We start from the raw sequence: 19231 nt of genomic DNA on the forward strand, positions 1-19231 counted from the left end.
CAGGATAAATTGAAATATTTCTATTATTTAAAATATAAAGTTTTTAGCAAACTTGCAACTATGAGTTGATATACAATGGTGTGTAAGGTCTCAATTCCAAGAATATTAATTTATTATATTACTTATGGAAAAAGATATAGATTGTATAAAAAAGTCAAACAATGTCTTGACCCAAATCAATTTACAATACTTGATATGACTAAGATAAACTTTACAAAGCAAGAGTTGATGCAGATACATATTTTGACATTCATAAACAACTAAATGTCAAAGACAAATGTATGACTGGGAATTAGTAAAGTGAAGATGTTGACAAATATAATAACCTAAAGGAATACAAGGAATATCTCTCTATAAACTAAAGAAATAGCATCACTAATTTAACCTGGATTGAAACGGTACCTGGGAATTAATTGCAAATTATGATATTGCTAGGTTAATTTGTGCCTACTCTGTATAATGTCTTATGTTATCAGCAAAAGCACAAATTAGTTATATTCATGTTTAATGTGAGCAACGCTTTTATGAAAAAAGCAATATTCATAGCATCAGCATCTATTACTTAAAATAAAATCCAGAATTTCATAACATGCACATCTTTTTAAAACTTTATAATTGTCCAGCAAATGTCTAGAATAATTAACAATTTTTAAGTATTATTATAATTGTAAACCAAAATAATAATAATAATAACAAAGTAAATACCAAGCACAAAGACAAATAAAATTTAATAATATTTTAATTTTTGATTACATTCCCTCATGTATTTAATAATTTTTAAATCTAATGATAACTTTATATTATGTTCATTAATAAATAAAGTATTTCCATTATTATTCATTAATTTATCACAATAAACCAATAATACCAAATGCTTTATTTGATAAATATTTTTAACGAGTGACTTAAAATAATGTATTTTATCGCAGAATTCATGACATAAAATTTCTAGAATCTATGCAAAAGTTGATTTTATAATTTTTAGAAATACATAATATTGTAAAAAATTCTAACATGAAATGCTGAGTCAGATATAAACAAAACAATTAAACACAAACAATGTTATGAGGTCTTCAGATAAACTAGGTTCGAGAGGTATCATTTTCGAATTCAATCTCTTATCATTCAAAAGTGACAAGTAATCACTAGTTATACTCATCATTATAAAGAAATCTTAATGTGCCATCTGAAATGAAACTTGAGTAACTATATATATATGCCTATTTTTTTTTACTTTATGTCTAACAATAAAAATTCTTTTTTTACTATTCACATAACTTTAATTTTCAACAATATAACAATTAAAATAATTGTAAAATTTTTCCAGACTCAATGCAGATAATTTTTGACATTTATTTTTAGGTATAAAAAGCAGTTTTGAAATTATTCTAGCAAATTACAAGCTTACACTTTCAGATTAGTTTTATCATTTCATTACTTACAAACATCAATTTCAGATTTTCATATTAAATATTCATTTTGAAATTAAAAGGTGTATCAGGAAATTTTATTCATATAAGATGGCACAATGTATATAACAGAATTTTAAACACAGAATAATTCTCAATATAAAAATATTTTATTAAAACAGAAGTCTATTCTGAAATATATACAGATCTTAACATTTTCATCTAAATAATAATGAAAAATATAGGAACATCTAAAATATAAATGACATACAGAATATCAATGAAACACTTGTTCAACAAAATGTATACATTCAAACATAACCTGAAAGAGAAAGATTACAATTAACATTGTCAACAACAACAATAAATATGATCAATTATTCATTCAGATTTCAGTCACATATATGAAACAATATGAATATAATGTATTATTTAGAGAATGAAAAGTGGTATGTTCGGCATAAAATGTCATTCAATAAGGGTTGTCAAACTAATGTCCCTGTTACAAATACTATAACTTATTTTAAACAATAATAAGAAGGAAACTTTGAACATAATAAAAGACTGTAGCTTAACGTTTTGTGTAAAAAATTTCTAACTAGCCCACCTACCCCATAAAAGAGAACAATAAATAAGTTCATAAAACATTATTGAGAAAAACTTTTGATGTTAAATTATTTTAATTTTTAATAATTCCAGATTCATATTGATTCACTTTTCACAAAAATCAAGATTTCACAAGATTTAAATTTATGAATAATATCAGGATTGAGGAAAATAAGAAAACATTAGTCTATTATAATAGCGATCAGTCAATTTTAGAAACGGTTGCAAAACTGTCTGAAATTTTTGCAGTAAGTAAGTGAGGGGGGGGGGGGGGGGGTCACTAAGATTTTGTATTATGTCAAAGAAATAAACCAAAATGACTGAAAAATTTTAATAATAATAAAGGAAAAGATTATCTTAACTTCTTTAAATAATTTTGTTTTAAAAATAAAACATACTAAAAAAATTCATCTATAAATTTGACACAGCTTTGCAAGATACTTATGTTTTTTTTGTGTTTTTTTACCACTTTAAAAAAATAATAATTCAGATAATGATACTTTTTACTGATAACTATATTAACTGATAAATATAAAAAACAGATATTGACAAAATGATCATACTTTTTAAAGATTTGTACAATGATGAATCCTTTTTCATACTAATAAATACAATAATGTTAAAAGAGATATTAAATATATAATTACCTCCACCATAATAAGAATAATAATCATCCATTCTAAGCGCACATGATGCTTGTCATTCATATGATTTCCTAATAGATCGATCAACTCAGAACAATAACTTAAACGTTCATTCATTACCTACAAGAAAAGAAATGATATTTTTGTTTAAATTTTACATATATATAAAATGGAAAAAAAAATTACAAGAAAAAAATCAATATGAAGATAAAAATCATCATATGATAAATTTTTTAATCAGATAATAAATCTTAATCACAATATTCAATATGCTAAGACTTAACATTAAACAATGATAATTTTGGGGGTAAAAATGGATAAATATGTGTTATCTTTATTCATCAGCTATTGTGTGTTAGTTTAAAAATATTTTTTTAGACTAAAAGATCTAAAAATATTACAACGACATAAGATGTGTGCATTCTAATTATAGACCAATAGTTAATTTCTAAGACATTAGAGAAACAAATCTCAAGAAGAATCATCTTTTAAGCTGCTTGAAACAGTAAATATAAATGAGAAAAATTATGAAATCTATTTTTTAATGTAATATTCCAGTTTTATTAGTCGTATTTAGTAAAACATTGACACTTTCACATTTTAAACAAAGAAAAGATCTACTTTTCTGTGAGAATAATTAACATATTCATATAGTAACATATTCATATTTGACTATTTGAATAGCCACCAGTAGAAAGATGTGCTAACTAACAAGCATTATTTACTCCAAATTATTGTCTGTCAGCTTAAAATAATGAAATTTAAAACTTCACATATCAGTTAATTTTAGTTATAGAAAAGATAACTTTTTTTAAAAATGTCAATGTTTCAAGAATATTTTATTAAATATGACAAACAGGACTAAAGAACTAGCTTAGATTGAGTATTTTTTTTCTTGTACAAAAATGTATTTTTTGACTCAAGCAAATAGAAAATATAATTTTTTATATTATTTTTCAAATTAACATAAAGAATTATATATTTATAAACTGGATTTCATTAAGTTACAATCATGGTTTACTTTCATAGAACACAACATAGAATGGTTAATTTAAAATACAACTGCATCGTCTCCACAAAAAAATTTAAAATGATTAAATTAACTAAAATTTTAAACATGATTATCTGAGGTAACACAGTTTAAATATTTAGTTTGAAATGACAAGACTTCCTAGAGAAGCAGAAGATTACTTGGAAGAATTGCTGATTGCTTATTATATTCATAGAATAGATTAACATATTAATAGAATAACAATGCTATTACTAAAAAATAACATTTCAGCATACAGGTGATGCTAATTTTGTTTAATTCAAGAGAAAGATGATAAAAAAGTTATATTATTTATAACAATACATAAAAAAAATGTTATTAAACATCAAACTGACATACCTTTGTCCTTTTTGCTATGTTCATATGATTGCATATTTGCTGATACAAATTTTCAAGTTCTTGACGATCCCAGTAAAAATCGGGAGTATCAAGTAAATCAGAACTCAGATTTATAACATGCCTGCAATTCAAAATGCATTCAATTAATAATAAACTAAAAATAAATATAAACGATCAAATTACTGGAATGAATGAAGCATGCTTCTCAAAATTGATTACCTTAAAGCAAATAATTCCCCTCTTTTCTTAAATACTTGTTCACGAGACATAGAAATTTTTTCACCTTTCTTCATATTCTGTAAAAAAATATATATCAATGAAATTGCTTAGTTCCCTAAGATTGCGACATAACATATTAATGGAAAAAATCTCCATATTTAATTTTGTTATTAAATTTTCTGTTTTGGTATTATAATGAGAGAAAGTGAGGAGAGACTTTTTTTTAAATGAAAAATTGTAATCTATTACAAAATAATTATGTGACATAACTTATCTAAAAAGAAAAGATTTTTATTTTTTGATAACAATAACAATAAATTTCTTAAAAAAAAAAAACTGATTGCTCTAAGTTTTCAAAGTAGGATTAATAATTAATAAAACATTATGGATATTTACTTTACATTTTCAGTTAAAGAAACAAATCCTTTGAGTATATTTTAAACCAATAAAAGTTATCAAAGTTTGTTTCATAATTAAATTTAAATACTAATATTTTTTAATTTGTTTTGGAAATGGTTTTCTTAGCTACCTATTAAACAATGCATAATATGGATAATTAAAAAATCAATAATTACATAAGTAAGCACTAAAAGATTAAATCACTGAACAATTATGTGAACATCAAAAGACAAAGAAAAAAATAAAATAGAGAAAGCTTTTAACTACCCCCCCCCAAAATGATTTCTAATGATATTATAAATAATTTACTTTGCCAAGAGTAAATAAAGCCTCTTTTCATTTTATTGAATATGAACAGTCATAGAATACCTACCATTATTCTTAGTAAATCGGTGTTTGGTGTTTAGCATTTCATTATTTAAGAAGAGTAAAATAAGTTCGTTTAGTAAAAAATGGCAAGATAATTTGAAGTAATTTTGAAAAACAAAATTGAGATGACATTTTATAAGTAAATATATTCTTCTGTACAGTGTTTAGGATATTTAGTAACAGTAAAATACATTCATTTAAGAAATTTTAATAATTTTGAAAAGAATTTTGACATTTTAGTTAATATCTTGTTTATTTTAAATATGTATGCATTCATCTTGTATATAGTTTATTATGCCTAATGCAATTAAGTATATTAATTTAAGTATTATAATTATAAAAATTATATTAAAATATGCACAACATTTTTAAGGTACCTCCTTTTATTGGAATCAATTTTTAAAATATATAGAACAAGATCTGACCTATACTTATAAAGTATTTTCTATACTAAGAAGGCAAAAAAATATGAATATGATTGTTTCAAATGGCACAGGTGGAGTAGAGAATGAGTATTTACAGAAATCATGCCTATCATGTTTCTCTACTCCATTAGGCAGAATGGTTAGGATGCTACTGTAATTGAAAAATTATCTTAAGCTTTTCAACAATGGGATCTCAGTCTTCAATATACATTATTAACTTACATATTATTAGCATAATTACATTAACTTTCACATACGTCATTAAATCTTTTTGAATAAATGCAAGGAAATTAAATACATTTAATGAAATAAAAATTAATTACATTTAAAATATTTCTGTTACAAACACTGTGTTGCAGCTTCCTCCCAAACTAAGCAATATATTAGTTTAATGCTTTAAAGAATTCTGAGAAGAGAAATCAGAAAGTTAGAATAAAGAGAATTTTTTTAAACATTAATTTTCTGAAAGAGCATTAAGTTTTTCTAATGAAAATTAAATTAAATTAAACACAAGTTTTCTAGACAATTTTCTAAATGAGCATCATATAAAAATTCTTACCTCAGTTACCCACTCCATGCTATCAATATAATTTTCTAAAGCTGCTTCCCACATACCAAGTTTAACTGAAAGAAAAATTTTATTCACAAGATGTCTTAAAAATAAGAGAGAAATATTTCAATATTTTAACATCATTTTTACATTTAATGACAAAATATAATGATATTAGTATTTTGATGAGAAATAAACCAAAATAAAAATAAGAAAACATTCATCTTTCTTATGAAATGTTAAACTTCTAAGTAGCCAAACTAAATTTTTATACTTTTCAAGATTAGCTCAAAAATTATTTCATTTTATTTCTTTGTACATTTTCTTAAAATTTCATGTATTCCATGTATGAATGCATGAACAATAGTGTTGAGAATGATACATATTGGAAAGTGCAGTTTATCAATTTCAAAATCTCATTTTGAAAAACAAAACTATTACATCCAAATAGTTAGCTGTTTTTAGAGTTAATAACAAACATTAAATGTATTTTATCATTTAGAAGCAAAAATAGAATAAAAATATTTATTGATTATTACAGTTGCATATATCCAATATTGATAATAGCATCGTTCCTATATTCATTTCCTAAAAAAATATTCAAAATTTATGTAATATTATTTCAAGACAAATATTTTCAACTAAAAGAATTCCAGTATTTATTGGTATATATTACATCCTTCTTTTACATGTTTTCCACTCCAGGAGTTTATTATTAATTTTGAAACTATAAGATTTCAGGTCTGAATCCTGACAATCAAGCATGCAAGCCACATTTATGTTTACCCATCACAAATTAAATATAATTTTCACTCCATCTTGGGTATGGCATTGAAGCTAGGAAAAAGCTCATTTTCTCAAGTGTCATTCAACCATGAGCCAACAATTTAACAAAGATGCCCATTACAAATAAAAAACAAATACAATAAAAAATAATAATAATAAATATTTGCAGCAAAAGTGTAAGTTACCAAATATTAAACCGGTTGCTGAAAACAATATGGTGTAAATATTGCATTCTACATGCATCATAATGTCAACATCGGTAATTTATTAATAATTTTTGGAAGAATGATATAAAATTTAAATTAAACCTTATAATTGATAATTTAAATACATGTTTATTGTATGAAATAAGAAAACAGCTAATTTGTCCAGGAATTTAAATTTCCATGGATCACTAAATGCAAGTACTAAAAGTTCGAAGTATTTTTTAAGTAACAGGAAACCTCAAAATATCTAAAAATTAAAAACACTTTTCAATATTAATAAGATAAAAGAAATCTTATTTGAATATCTTGCTTTACTATGATTTGATTATTTTAGATTCAGGGTACCAACATGTTGATAATTTGAGTAACAATGTGCATGAAACTTTTAATCAGTTAAAAATGAAAAATTTAACTCTTACGTTCTTATACTTCATAGTATTTGTGAGCAAAAGTTAAAGAAAATCTATGAAATAGTTTAGATTAATTTAACATATATTTAAGTACCTCAGTTTCTTTATATAGATAAACATATCCTATTTTTACAATTATCTAATAATAATTAAATGATTTTCTAAGATTTGTTCCACTCTTTTTTTGGAAACTATGTTTATATATAAAAATAAATATTAATTATAAAATTCAATACTTTTGCAACATACTTTCAAACCTCAATGTTACAAAATCATAAAAATAACTCACCTGAAAGTGCAAGACCATTGGAGAATGTATACATATAATAAGCATTATCACTGTCAGATTTGAGATGTATTCTACCTTTTGAAAATTTAGCTCCTTTCCTGAAATAAAACTAACATTATATAAAAAAAAGCATGAATATGTTTTGTAATAAAATTAACTAAGATGGATCCAAACATCAATTAAGAGCTTTCAATAAAATAAATTTCAATATTATAATTTTCTAAAATATATATTTTTCACCACTTTAAATCAACACTCTTCTCATTCTGTGGTTGACAGAAATATGGATCAGCATTGTACTTAAGTTGATTCAGAGCTTACAAAGAAAAAAAAAAAAGTTTTGAAATAATGTAAATAACTACCAGTTAAAAGAAATAAATAATAATGGTTAGCATTTTCTTCAAAAGTTTGACTGCAAATTATGATGCTTCGTCTTATTAAGCATTTATAGCATGAATCAAAACCTCTGATATGGATACTTAAAGTTGTATAAATAAAATAAAGTGGATGACCAGCTGATTGCAATCATCGCTATGATATGAAAGATCTCATATTGCAGATTCCCCAATATCAAACTTTCTAGTTAATAAATTATTAAGAAAAATAATTTCAGATTCATTAAAAATCAGGAGGAAAAGCTTTCAAGAGAGAAATGATAAGGAATTATCCTTCCATTAAATATAAAGATAGGGATTTTTTTTAATACTCAATGAAGAATTACATGGAGCAAGGAGATTAAGTTAACGCATGAGAATGATAAGATTGGTCCAACAAATAATAATTTTCAAATGAGGCATAGAGACATTCTATATATATATATAATGAAAGAAATCACAATCATTGAAAATTTACTGCTTCAAGTCAAAATATCATCACCGTGGATTTCACACAATTGATTAATATAATTAAACATTGTAATGAATTTCAATATAGCACAGCAAAATCCCTTAAATGGGTAATTCAATACAATAATAAGAAAGATGATAATGAATGCATAACATATTAATGATTTTACAGTAAGAATTTTTTGAGCAGCTTCTTCCATGGTCAGCATATGTATATGCCTTTAGTATATTAAATTCGTTTTTATTTTCTTTTGATAGGAACAATTATGCAAATTCTTCATTAACAACACATAAAAGATTACATTTATCAAGCTAAATTAAAATAAAATCTCAGTTTTTTGAGCTGCAATAAGTATGACACAGAAATGTATTTGATATTGCCCCTTCAGGATAATCATTTCAGTATATCAATAAATATAGCTTAAGGCCAGCTCTGCCAGCAACTTTATTCTAACCTAAAATTTATGTACTTCTTAAAAATGAATATGTACAATAGTTTGTTTATTGGTTTACTGTTAATACTTTGAATTTTTGTTTTATTATATTTATACAAGATTCTTATTACTAAAGTTATGCTTTGTATGAACAAATATTCAAAACTGTAGTATTGAATCAAGATGTAAATTGCTAATTAAATGTTTTATTAAAATGCTGATATTATGGCTAAATGACACATCTCATGAATTTATAGGCAATTTAGAAATGTACAAAAATATGAAAATTGCAAAACAGATTTATATAAATTCATTAAACTTACAGACATAAAATACAATGCAATTATATTTTTACTCTGGATAAGAGAGAACTATTTTTACATGTATACAAAATATTCATAACAACCTTAATAAATAATGAGAAAACAGTATTAAGAATAAATCCCACCAGAGAATGGCATTAAAAATATGCACTGAAAACCTTAACACACATATTTTAACAACGTAGAATCTAATTCATGTTCATACAAAAAAAAAAAAAAAAAAAAAAATCCCAGAAATACTTTTTTATAATAATAATGAAATTAATTTTTATTCTTGGGAAAACTTTATACTTATAACATTATGCTATACAAAATCTATGTTAAAAAAAAGTATATAAAAATTTCAAACTCAATAATAATAAAAAGGTTTAATAAATAAATAAATATGAGAGCACAAGTCATTTCCTTAGGAAAAACAAAAGCTTTAAATTAAAGAAAACTTACTCTGAATACAAATAATCTAAATGTTCATTTTCTGCACTGACCAGTTCTGGATCATATGGATTTGTTTCAAACGGTTTTAGGAAACGTAAGACATTTTGTTGCTGAAAAAAATAATGTTAAACTGAAAAATGTTGAACAACAGAAACAATTGAAAGTTTTATATATTTATATTTTTTTATTTATTGAAATTTATCTTAATAAATCTCTTTAAATACTGTTTAAAACACTAAGATTAAGATAACTGTAACAATGATTTAAATTCTGATTTTTATAAAAAATTACTCAAAAGGCAGTAGAAAATCATATTAAAAATTTTTAAGATTCTTAAAAGCAAAACAACAAAAAAATTTCATGATAGAATTTAGATTCCAAGATCTGACTTTTTTTTTTTTTTTCCCTTAGCTTGGAAATATATTTTGACTTATCACACAAAACAGAAAAGAGAAGAAAGCAATGAAATGCATGGATAAAACTATGAGAGTAAAATACAATTATTTTATAAACAGGATGATGTGCATCAACACACTACAAAAATACTTTAAAAAAAAATATTTACTTCTAATTCAGGAACATTCCAAAATACAACTGATCCTTCACTGAAAGAAAATAAATGTCTAAAATTCATTTTTCTTAAAAGATACAAAAAAATTTTTTGAATAAAATTTTTCTTCAGAAATATATCAGCAAAATAATCAATCATTAAAAATGCAAGAAAATATTAAAAGAATAAAAAAAGACAAGAGGTATGAAATGTTTTTGCTCTGTCATAGGGATATAGCATCTTTAACAAGGGCCCAGGATCCCCCTCTTCCCCTACACAATGGCAACACCTATGTGCAATAGTCACATAAAAAGGTGATATAGAATAGCAGATAAAAGCATTTTGATTTAAAAAATTTATCGCAACTAAGATGTGTTGCTAAAAGACAAAAATACCTAATAAAAATCATGCATTCAAATATAAATATAATTGAATATTTATTAGGCTAAAAGAAATAAAAATCCTCACACATTTAAGCAAGTTTCAATCTGTAACAGATCACAATATTTCTTTTGTAATTACATGTTCCTTTTATTTTAATTAATTTTTAACAAGTATTCAATACACAAAATTTTTTTCTAAATGTCAATTTGTATAAAAAAAAATATCAATTCCACAGTTTTGCCTTTACAAATTGACTTAAAATATTAATTTGTAAAGACAGAACTATGAAATTTTACAGACAAAGAGCTTGTTTAATACAAACATATTAATTAAAAGAAATATTAGATTAAAAATACAAATGCATGCATCCTCACTTATCAAAATTCTCACAAAACTTACCTAAAAAAATATATTTGACGAGGCTCCTCTTCCACTTTGTATTTTGCATTAACATAAATAACATCCTCAACCTCCTCTGGTAATTCCAAAATCTGATAAAGACCTTGATTTTCTAATTCTTTAACTAGCCTTGTCATATCATATTCTTCGGCAGAGCTGTAAGCAACAACCTTGCCAGCTTCCTGTAAAATAATAATAGTTCAATATAACAAATACTCATTTTAATAAAATAAAGCACAATTCTTGGGTGCACAACCAAATAACTAAGAAAAATTCATCAAATACTGAAAAAAAAAAAAGAAAGAAAGAAAAAGAAATATAATAACAGATAAAGAAGGAGAAAATATAAAAGCACAAAGTAATTTTTGTGGATTAATATATATATATATCTTTTAATCCAATTTAAATCCTAATTAATTTTCAAAATTTTATCTAAATTTAACCCATAATAACTTCATTTTAAAGTGTTCTCTTGTTTCCTGATCCAAATTCACTTTATTCATTTAATTAACTGTACACACACTCTATAAAACTGCTCATTTCAGTATTTTCTCATGTTTTCCGAATGAAGGGATAAAAAATCCTAAATACTTACAACATTCTTTTAAAGATACCTTAATTTCCTGTTCCTAAGACTACAAGTGTCAAAGAAATCCTTATCAAAACTTCATAGTAAAATCACCAAAGGGAACAATTTTAGTCTCTTTAGCTCTTCTGCTTTTGTGTCACAATGTAGAGTGACATATTTCTTACCACTTATTCTCTATACATAAATCATGCTTCACATGGTGAAATAAATCAGTTTTTTAAAGTCTAAAAATCTTCTACTTAGCCATGCAACTGCTAAAATATGTTATGTTTCTACACAAACACACCCACGTGTGTGTGTGTGTAAGCATTATTTTATGTGAAGCAGGATTCAGTTTTGAAGACAGTGAAGAGACTTTGTATTTTTAAGTTTGTTTTATTCTCTTGCAGGTGGCAGGCATGATTATTTACAAGAAGGCCCGGACGAGACACATTCGCCACAGCGTGGCAGAAAAACAGGAGTCGGGAAGAAGTGCGAAATAAATTATCCCTTGTCTTCTTTAACATGAGATATGGATAGGGAAAATATTTTATGACAGTGCTATTATATTATTAAGTTTCTGATAGGGATTTCTGATGCATATCAATCACAAGTAAGAAAAACACAGGGATCTTTAAAAAAGAATGTGCTAACTGGACATTTTTCTAGCCCTTCATGCAGAGTGTGGGAAAGTTAGGCTTTTAGCCGATTCAGCAATTTTACAAAGCTTCTCTTGAATTAATTAAGTAGAGAAAATGGAATTGGATAAAGAAATAAGAGAATGTACTTACTATGGGCTAAATTAAGATAAAACTTTGTAAATAAATTTAATTGAAATTAGAGTTAAAATAACATTATATATATATAAGACGCAGATAAGACTTAAAAAATACTTTCCACTCCAATTTTCTACTAGTCATATAGCTATATCCACTGGATGGAATACAGTAAAATGATCTTGAACAGTTGTTCATATAGGATAGAATGAGAAATGGTATAAGATTGTAATAGTGAAAATAAAAATGCATTAGGAATGATCATATGAAACTAGGCAACATATTGTTTAATATTTCATTAAGGTATCACAGTAATGAGATCAAAAGGTTTGTGCCACCCAGTGCTTGTTTTCTCATTGCAATACCAATCATATCACAATCAACATTACAATATGACTCACAAATGAGGCTAAGGATAATGCTCAAAAGAAATGGTAAGTAAGATAGATAGTGGCTAATAAAGATATGGAGTATTTATGTGAGAAAGTTCAACAAAGACAAAACTTATGAGTGGTACAGAGAGACATATATTAAAAATTTGTTAACTATAAAAAATGAAAGGAAGAAATTGCATGTAAGAAAACATACCTCTGCAACCCACAGATTTTGAAATCTGCTTTTACAGTTTGAAATCCTTCTGGATTGGGAAACAAATGGAAATCATTAATTCTCTTTATTCTCGACTTCTGTTGTTACTTTTTTAACCTTTTGCTTTTATTGTTTTTTTTCTTTGTGTATAGCTTCATTTTTTTTAAAATTTTCTGTTGCTTTTTCATTAGTATATTTAAATTTTTCTTATACACATTATTTATATTATATTTTCAATTTAAAATTCATTTCTCATTTTTTTATATTCATTTTATTTTTACTTTATTTTTTCATCTTTAGCTAAATATATTATTTTTTTTATATTTTACATTTTATTTTGTATAAAAAGTTCTCATAAGATAGATCATTGAAACTAATTAATTTATAAGAGTTGTTTGTGAGAATGATCTATCGACTGATTATCAATTACACACAAATCATATCACAAACTAATCTACAAGTCTACCTTGGATTGGTCAGGTTTTCTCCCTCATGGATATAAAAACAGCAATATATATCCAATAACAACATTAAGAAAGGTATTACAAAAAAAAAAAAAAAAAAAAAAAAAATATTAACCTGATCAAGATGTTCTGCTCCTGCCAGTGCCTTTTTTCTTGGAACTCTTTTTCTAGCTTGAAGAGCAGCAATACTCTTTTGTATACCCATTTCAGTACTATTGAAATTTGCTATTCCACAGTGCAACTTTCTAACTTTAATACTGTTCACCAGATATGTCTGGGATGGTAACAATGAGGAGTGTTTTCCTATGCTATTCCGGATGATACATATGCGAGGCACTAAAATTCAAATACCACAATTTTATTATAAAAAATATTAAACAAATTTTAATTTAAGAAAAAAAAATACTTTTTAAAATAATTGATTACATGAAAAAAATTTCAGTAGTAAATATAAAACCTTATCTATCAATTAATTAAATCTAGAAAAATAAAATATTATATAATTTGAAATATTTATATAATAAATTTAATTATAAATATCATTTAAATAGAAAAATGTTATATAAAAATTATTACTAAGATTTATTTTTGTTTCTTATTAATGATGCCACAACCTTTGATCCTTATTTAAGACTAATTCTGCAAAGAAACATTCTAACTGGCCATTAATTTAACAAATTATAAGATTGTATACTTAAAACAATAAAAGATGTATAAAGAATAGAAAATTAAAATAATTGGGTAAAGATACAGTATAATCCATTATCTGTTTGAGACTCTTTATTTACTCATAATTTGGGCTATGTCCGTTTGGAGACTTGAGATAATTGCAGTTTTGTACATTCATTCTTTTGTCTAGCAATCATTATTAAAAGCAATTATTCTGCATCTATTATAGTATCATTTGCTGTTTATTAACATATAAGTTAAACTGCAGAAAACTCCACAAAATGATTGCCATTTATTAAATGATTTTGCTGACATCCCAGCAAAACATTTTTTTTTTTTTTTTGCATCAAAATTTTTTGCCATATGTTATGCTTATTTTTATGATATGGTACTGATGACATATGTAATATTCTTTAGTTGGCATTTTTTTTTTTTTTTTCAGGATTTTAAGCTATAGCTTGTTCACAAAAGTAAACAATACTCTTATAAAATTCTAAAGGCATACCATTTTTCAAAAGCTTCAAATGTTATTCATATTATAATCTATGGCACAGAAACTGATGATTCTTGATACCTCAAGAATGTACCAACTTTAATTGGGAAATGAAACCTCAATTTAATTTATGAAGCAATCACCATAATTTCTACTTTATCTAATCTGGTAGATGAAGAAAATAATCCTGATATTTTGTTAATTAAATTTTCAATGGCAAAAAACTATTTATAATTAGAAATTCACAAAAATACACTATAATACACATACCATAATACAAAATATCCATAATACACATTGCAACAATCTTAAATTTTAAAACTTTAAAAACAAATAGTACCTCTTGTGGTACACTTAAGACTGTGACAAAATATATTTTTGATGTGATGAACATATCAATATAGATTCTTTAGAATCAAATCATAATATCAAAAATTTTACTCTTTCGTAAATTTTAAAACATAGTAAGCAATAAAAGTAAATTACTAATGAATGCATTAAATTTTGAAGAATCAGTACATAAAATCATCAAACAAAATCTGTTATTATATTGTGTGTGACATTTAGCAATTCAAATATGTTCATTTGTACATCTGTGCCAATATGAATACTAACTAGCTATGGATCATAAGCCTCACATATTATTTAGATTTTTCTTAATAATGAATTGTAGCAAAGATGAATGAGCTGAGATATGCAATTTTCATCATGTAATATTACATTTTATCCTGAACAAAACTTAGAAGTGTTTAGGACAATTACAAAGCTTGATTTGAAAAAAAAAAAAAAAAAAAAAAAAAAAAAAATAGATGGAAAAGTTTTCAATACATAAGGTCATTAGTAGATTTCAATTTAATGTCACAATTCATTTTATACTCTTTCGTACAGCAATTGGAAGTTATTTCTATTATTTATTTTCATTTTTTTTTTATTTTGCATTTGGCAATGTATCTTTAATGCTCTTTTTTTTCAGTAGATAACTATTTATTTCAGTTCCATTGTAATGATCAGTTTTAATTTGAGTCTTTGTAAACATTATGTTTAGAGAAGATTGCACTGGAAGGAAACAAAAGTTAGAAAATTACATAATGAACAATGAAACAAAGTTAATAACAAAAATTACTAACTTCACATTGTATTTTCATTTTTTTATGCTGGATTGTAGCAAAGAGTAATGAGCTGAGGTCTACTGACTCAATATTCTCATTTCATTTGGAAGTATTGCTCATAATGTCTTTTAGCATTATATTTACTTTGTGTTTGGCATTCCCCCCCCCCCTCTTTTTTTTTCTATTAGAGGATCACTTTGTTTCAAGCTGACTTTAATGATTGCTTTTGATTTAAGTGTTATGAACATCCCTTTAAGGAAACAAAACTTTTAATAAAATCTAAATATATAATTTATTTCCTAAGCACTGTTTTAATGTGCATGATATTTTCTACTACAATGTTCATTAGTTAATCTGTAACAATCATATCTCAGATATTGTAAACTGCATGCCAACAATTAATTGCAAAAAATTACAAGCTAATATATAACTAATGTTTGCATATTACATTAAGCTAATTTACAAATATCTAGTCTTATACATGCAGTCTTTGCTTATTAATTGCAAATATGTACAGACATTGCCCCTTGTTCTGTGGTTGATAACAGAATTATTAATCAGTTTCAATACCATTTATGTAGCATACTGAAACTAATTCACTTTAGTAGATTCCAGTAAATACTGAGTCCTAATGAAGATTATCTAAAAAATACTATCTAAATATTTTTAATATGAATTTTAAATCAGTAATATGAATTTTCAATAACATCAGTAATAGCGATCAAAATAAAAACACAAAATTACTTACAACTACAAATCTCTCGATACTTGACAACATTTGAACGATGAAAAATGCTCCAACTTAATGAAAAAATGCCTTTAACCTTTCTTCCAAGCATGCTAAAAAATAATAATTTATTACCATAAAGTTAAATTCAAATTCCAATATATGATACTATTATATTTATGATTGTATAATGCATTTAGATTTGTTATGCAAGCTAAAGTTAACTGCAGATTCAGTAATCACATGCAAATATGAAAAATGTACCATAAAGAACAATTTTTAATAAGATAAGTCAATTCTACTAATAATTTTTAAAATATATATAAAATGTCTGTTAATATGTTGTATTTATCTTATGATAAAATCTAACAAGGAAATAAGCCCTAGTATACTCTTAAACTATATTAACAAAAAAATATCCTGTTTGTATTCAGAGCATCAAACATCATGTATAATATTTTGTGTTTTTAGTTTTGAATATATGTAAGTAAAAAAATATTTTATTTCACTAATGAGTAATTTATATTAACTTGCTCTTGAGTTATCTCTAACTAGAAAACTGTGAATGATGGCATTACCATAATGTAACTAAACAATTTTAGTATTATGAGAGCTCTATGTAGTTAAATAATTTAATATTGAAAGTAGAGTTTTGATGAAATATTCCTGTTTAGAATCCTTTTCTAATAAGGAAATTACATTTAAATGTAATAGCATCCTAAATAAGGCTATATAATTAGCACAATATGTTATGCACCTTGATCTATACTATCAACAAGGTCAGATATTATGCATGTCAAGATCAGATATTATAAATCCATCACATTTATGATACTCAGAATGAATGATAATAAAGATAAAAAAAAATATCATAATGTGAAAAATGTAGATTCCTGTATGTTACAAGACAGGATATTTTATAAAAATAAATACTAATGTATTTTTAATGCAGAAATCAGCACAAGAGATCCTATTATTTTTTTTGAGAATTTTATTAATCCACATGTTTTTACAGACAGACATATATATACTAATAATGAAACACAACAGATAGGTGGAAGGGAGGGGGTAATTCTTTCTATTTCCAGAGCTCCAATCAATGGCTAATTGGGAAATTTAGTGTTTGCTTTATAATTAGTGCAAACATTCAATGCTATGATTTTGTAAGAGGGATATTAATAAGATTTTATAGCATTTTGTCTGTGACTTTGTTAATGGTATTTTAAAAAAGAAAACTATCAATATCAAAATTTGTCTCATCAGCAGTCAATATTTAGATAATTAAATAAATTCAATAGAAAACATCACTAACTTCTTCCAATTAATACAAAAATTCACAGATACAATGCTTATTAAGATAAATAATCTCTTAATTATCTTGTAGTAAATAATTTCTTAATTATCTTATAGTCAGTACTATTTACACCTCACATTGTGGAAATATGTTACGCTAATACAATTAAAAATATGGGACACTTGCCATGTTTATAGAATACTTATCTATGAATAAATTAGTTTTAATTTATAAGTTTAGAATTAACAATATTTGATGAGCAAGTGGAAGAACAACTAAAGGTTTAGAATACCATATGTCTACTACAGAAAATATTGAGCTATCATAAAAAGCACTAATTAGCATATTAAAAATTGATTTTTTTTTGTATAACAATGAACCAAAAAGACAGAATTTACTTTTAGTATGATAAGTAAACAAAAAAAAAAATCCTTAAGAAAATAGCTATGATACATCAGGTATCATCATAATGTGCAAAATAGCAAACAAAACTTTTAGTAAAAAAATAAATAACATCATTTAGAATTTTTTTTATTTGTATAAATATTATTGTGATACAAATCATTCCTCAACATTGATATACCATTAAATTAAATTAAGCACACATATTTTAATTAAATATTCAGTTTTCTAACTGCTTCAAACAGTAAAATTTCAATAAATTTAAATTAAAGATAAATTGTTGAAGTTATCTGCGCTATATAAGACCAGTAATTCACCCAATTATGATAATTTATTTCACATTTGTATTATTCGTGAATAAAATGACATTCGGGACATTATTTAATAATGATGCAACAGCAATATTTTTCATTTAGATAAATTCTTCATTAAAATAAGTCGTTACTAAATGCACATGGACAATGCTTTAATAAAGGCATGATTCTAGGTTCACAAAAATTATTTACATGTATATAAGTAATTTAATAATCATCTAAAAAATTATATATTATATACATTTAAGTTTAAAAAGACAAAATGATTACCTGATTATAAATGACAATAAATTCTGCCTGTTTTATTGAAATGAAAAAAACATAAAAATTTTGTTCTTATTAGTAATAAAATACCATGAATCACATCGTACACAGAGTAGCAGTAATCAAGCCGGGTTACAAGGTAAAATAAACCGCGTGTAGAGCAGAGAAAAATAAACAATCAAGAAATATATCGATGATCGTATTTTCCTATTGTCATCTTTTATTTCTGTTCAGATAATTCTGAAATACCGATTAATGAAATAATATAATATTTAAATTTATATAGTAGATGCTAATTTAGCACATTTTAGATGAGAAATAAAGGCAAATACAAATATACTAAATGTATCAACTATCGTAAAACATTTAATGATATATTTAAAATGTAATTGAAGTTTTTATTATTATGGAAATAAATTAGTATTACAAAATAATTATTTTATTTAATTGCATTAATAATTAATTTATTGTTATTTAGAACTGTGAAACAC

General features: G+C 24.6%; 1 protein-coding gene across 1 annotated transcript; it reads right to left on the reverse strand.

Annotated features, from left to right (window-relative positions):
* Positions 1–1560: 1560 nt before the first annotated feature.
* LOC129963582 (required for meiotic nuclear division protein 1 homolog) lies at positions 1561–18895 on the reverse strand. The gene is made up of 12 exons (XM_056078046.1): positions 18747–18895; positions 16488–16579; positions 13584–13804; positions 11073–11254; positions 10305–10344; positions 9749–9849; positions 7703–7800; positions 6021–6085; positions 4269–4345; positions 4050–4170; positions 2663–2779; positions 1561–1731 (listed from the first exon to the last, which is right to left on the reverse strand). The coding sequence occupies exons 2-12, from the start codon at positions 16576–16578 to the stop codon at positions 1687–1689; spliced, it is 1158 nt and encodes a 385-aa protein (XP_055934021.1). The 5' UTR covers position 16579; positions 18747–18895; the 3' UTR covers positions 1561–1686.
* Between the last annotated feature and the right edge of the window lie 336 nt (positions 18896–19231).

Source organism: Argiope bruennichi, chromosome 3 (assembly GCF_947563725.1).
Source record: "Argiope bruennichi chromosome 3, qqArgBrue1.1, whole genome shotgun sequence".
Taxonomy (NCBI): Eukaryota; Metazoa; Arthropoda; class Arachnida; order Araneae; family Araneidae; genus Argiope; species Argiope bruennichi.

Bases quoted from the DNA above. Each gene is read 5' to 3' on its own strand.
- LOC129963582 (XM_056078046.1), bottom strand. From the start codon at position 16,578: ATGCTTGGAAGAAAGGTTAAAGGCATTTTTTCATTAAGTTGGAGCATT. The intron at 10,345-11,072 runs GTAAGTTTTGTG...ATTTTCTTTCAG, and splicing joins CGTCAAATATATTTTTTTAG to TGAAGGATCAGTTGTATTTT. The intron at 7,801-9,748 runs GTAAGTTTTCTT...GTTTTATTTCAG, and splicing joins TTAGATTATTTGTATTCAGA to GAAAGGAGCTAAATTTTCAA.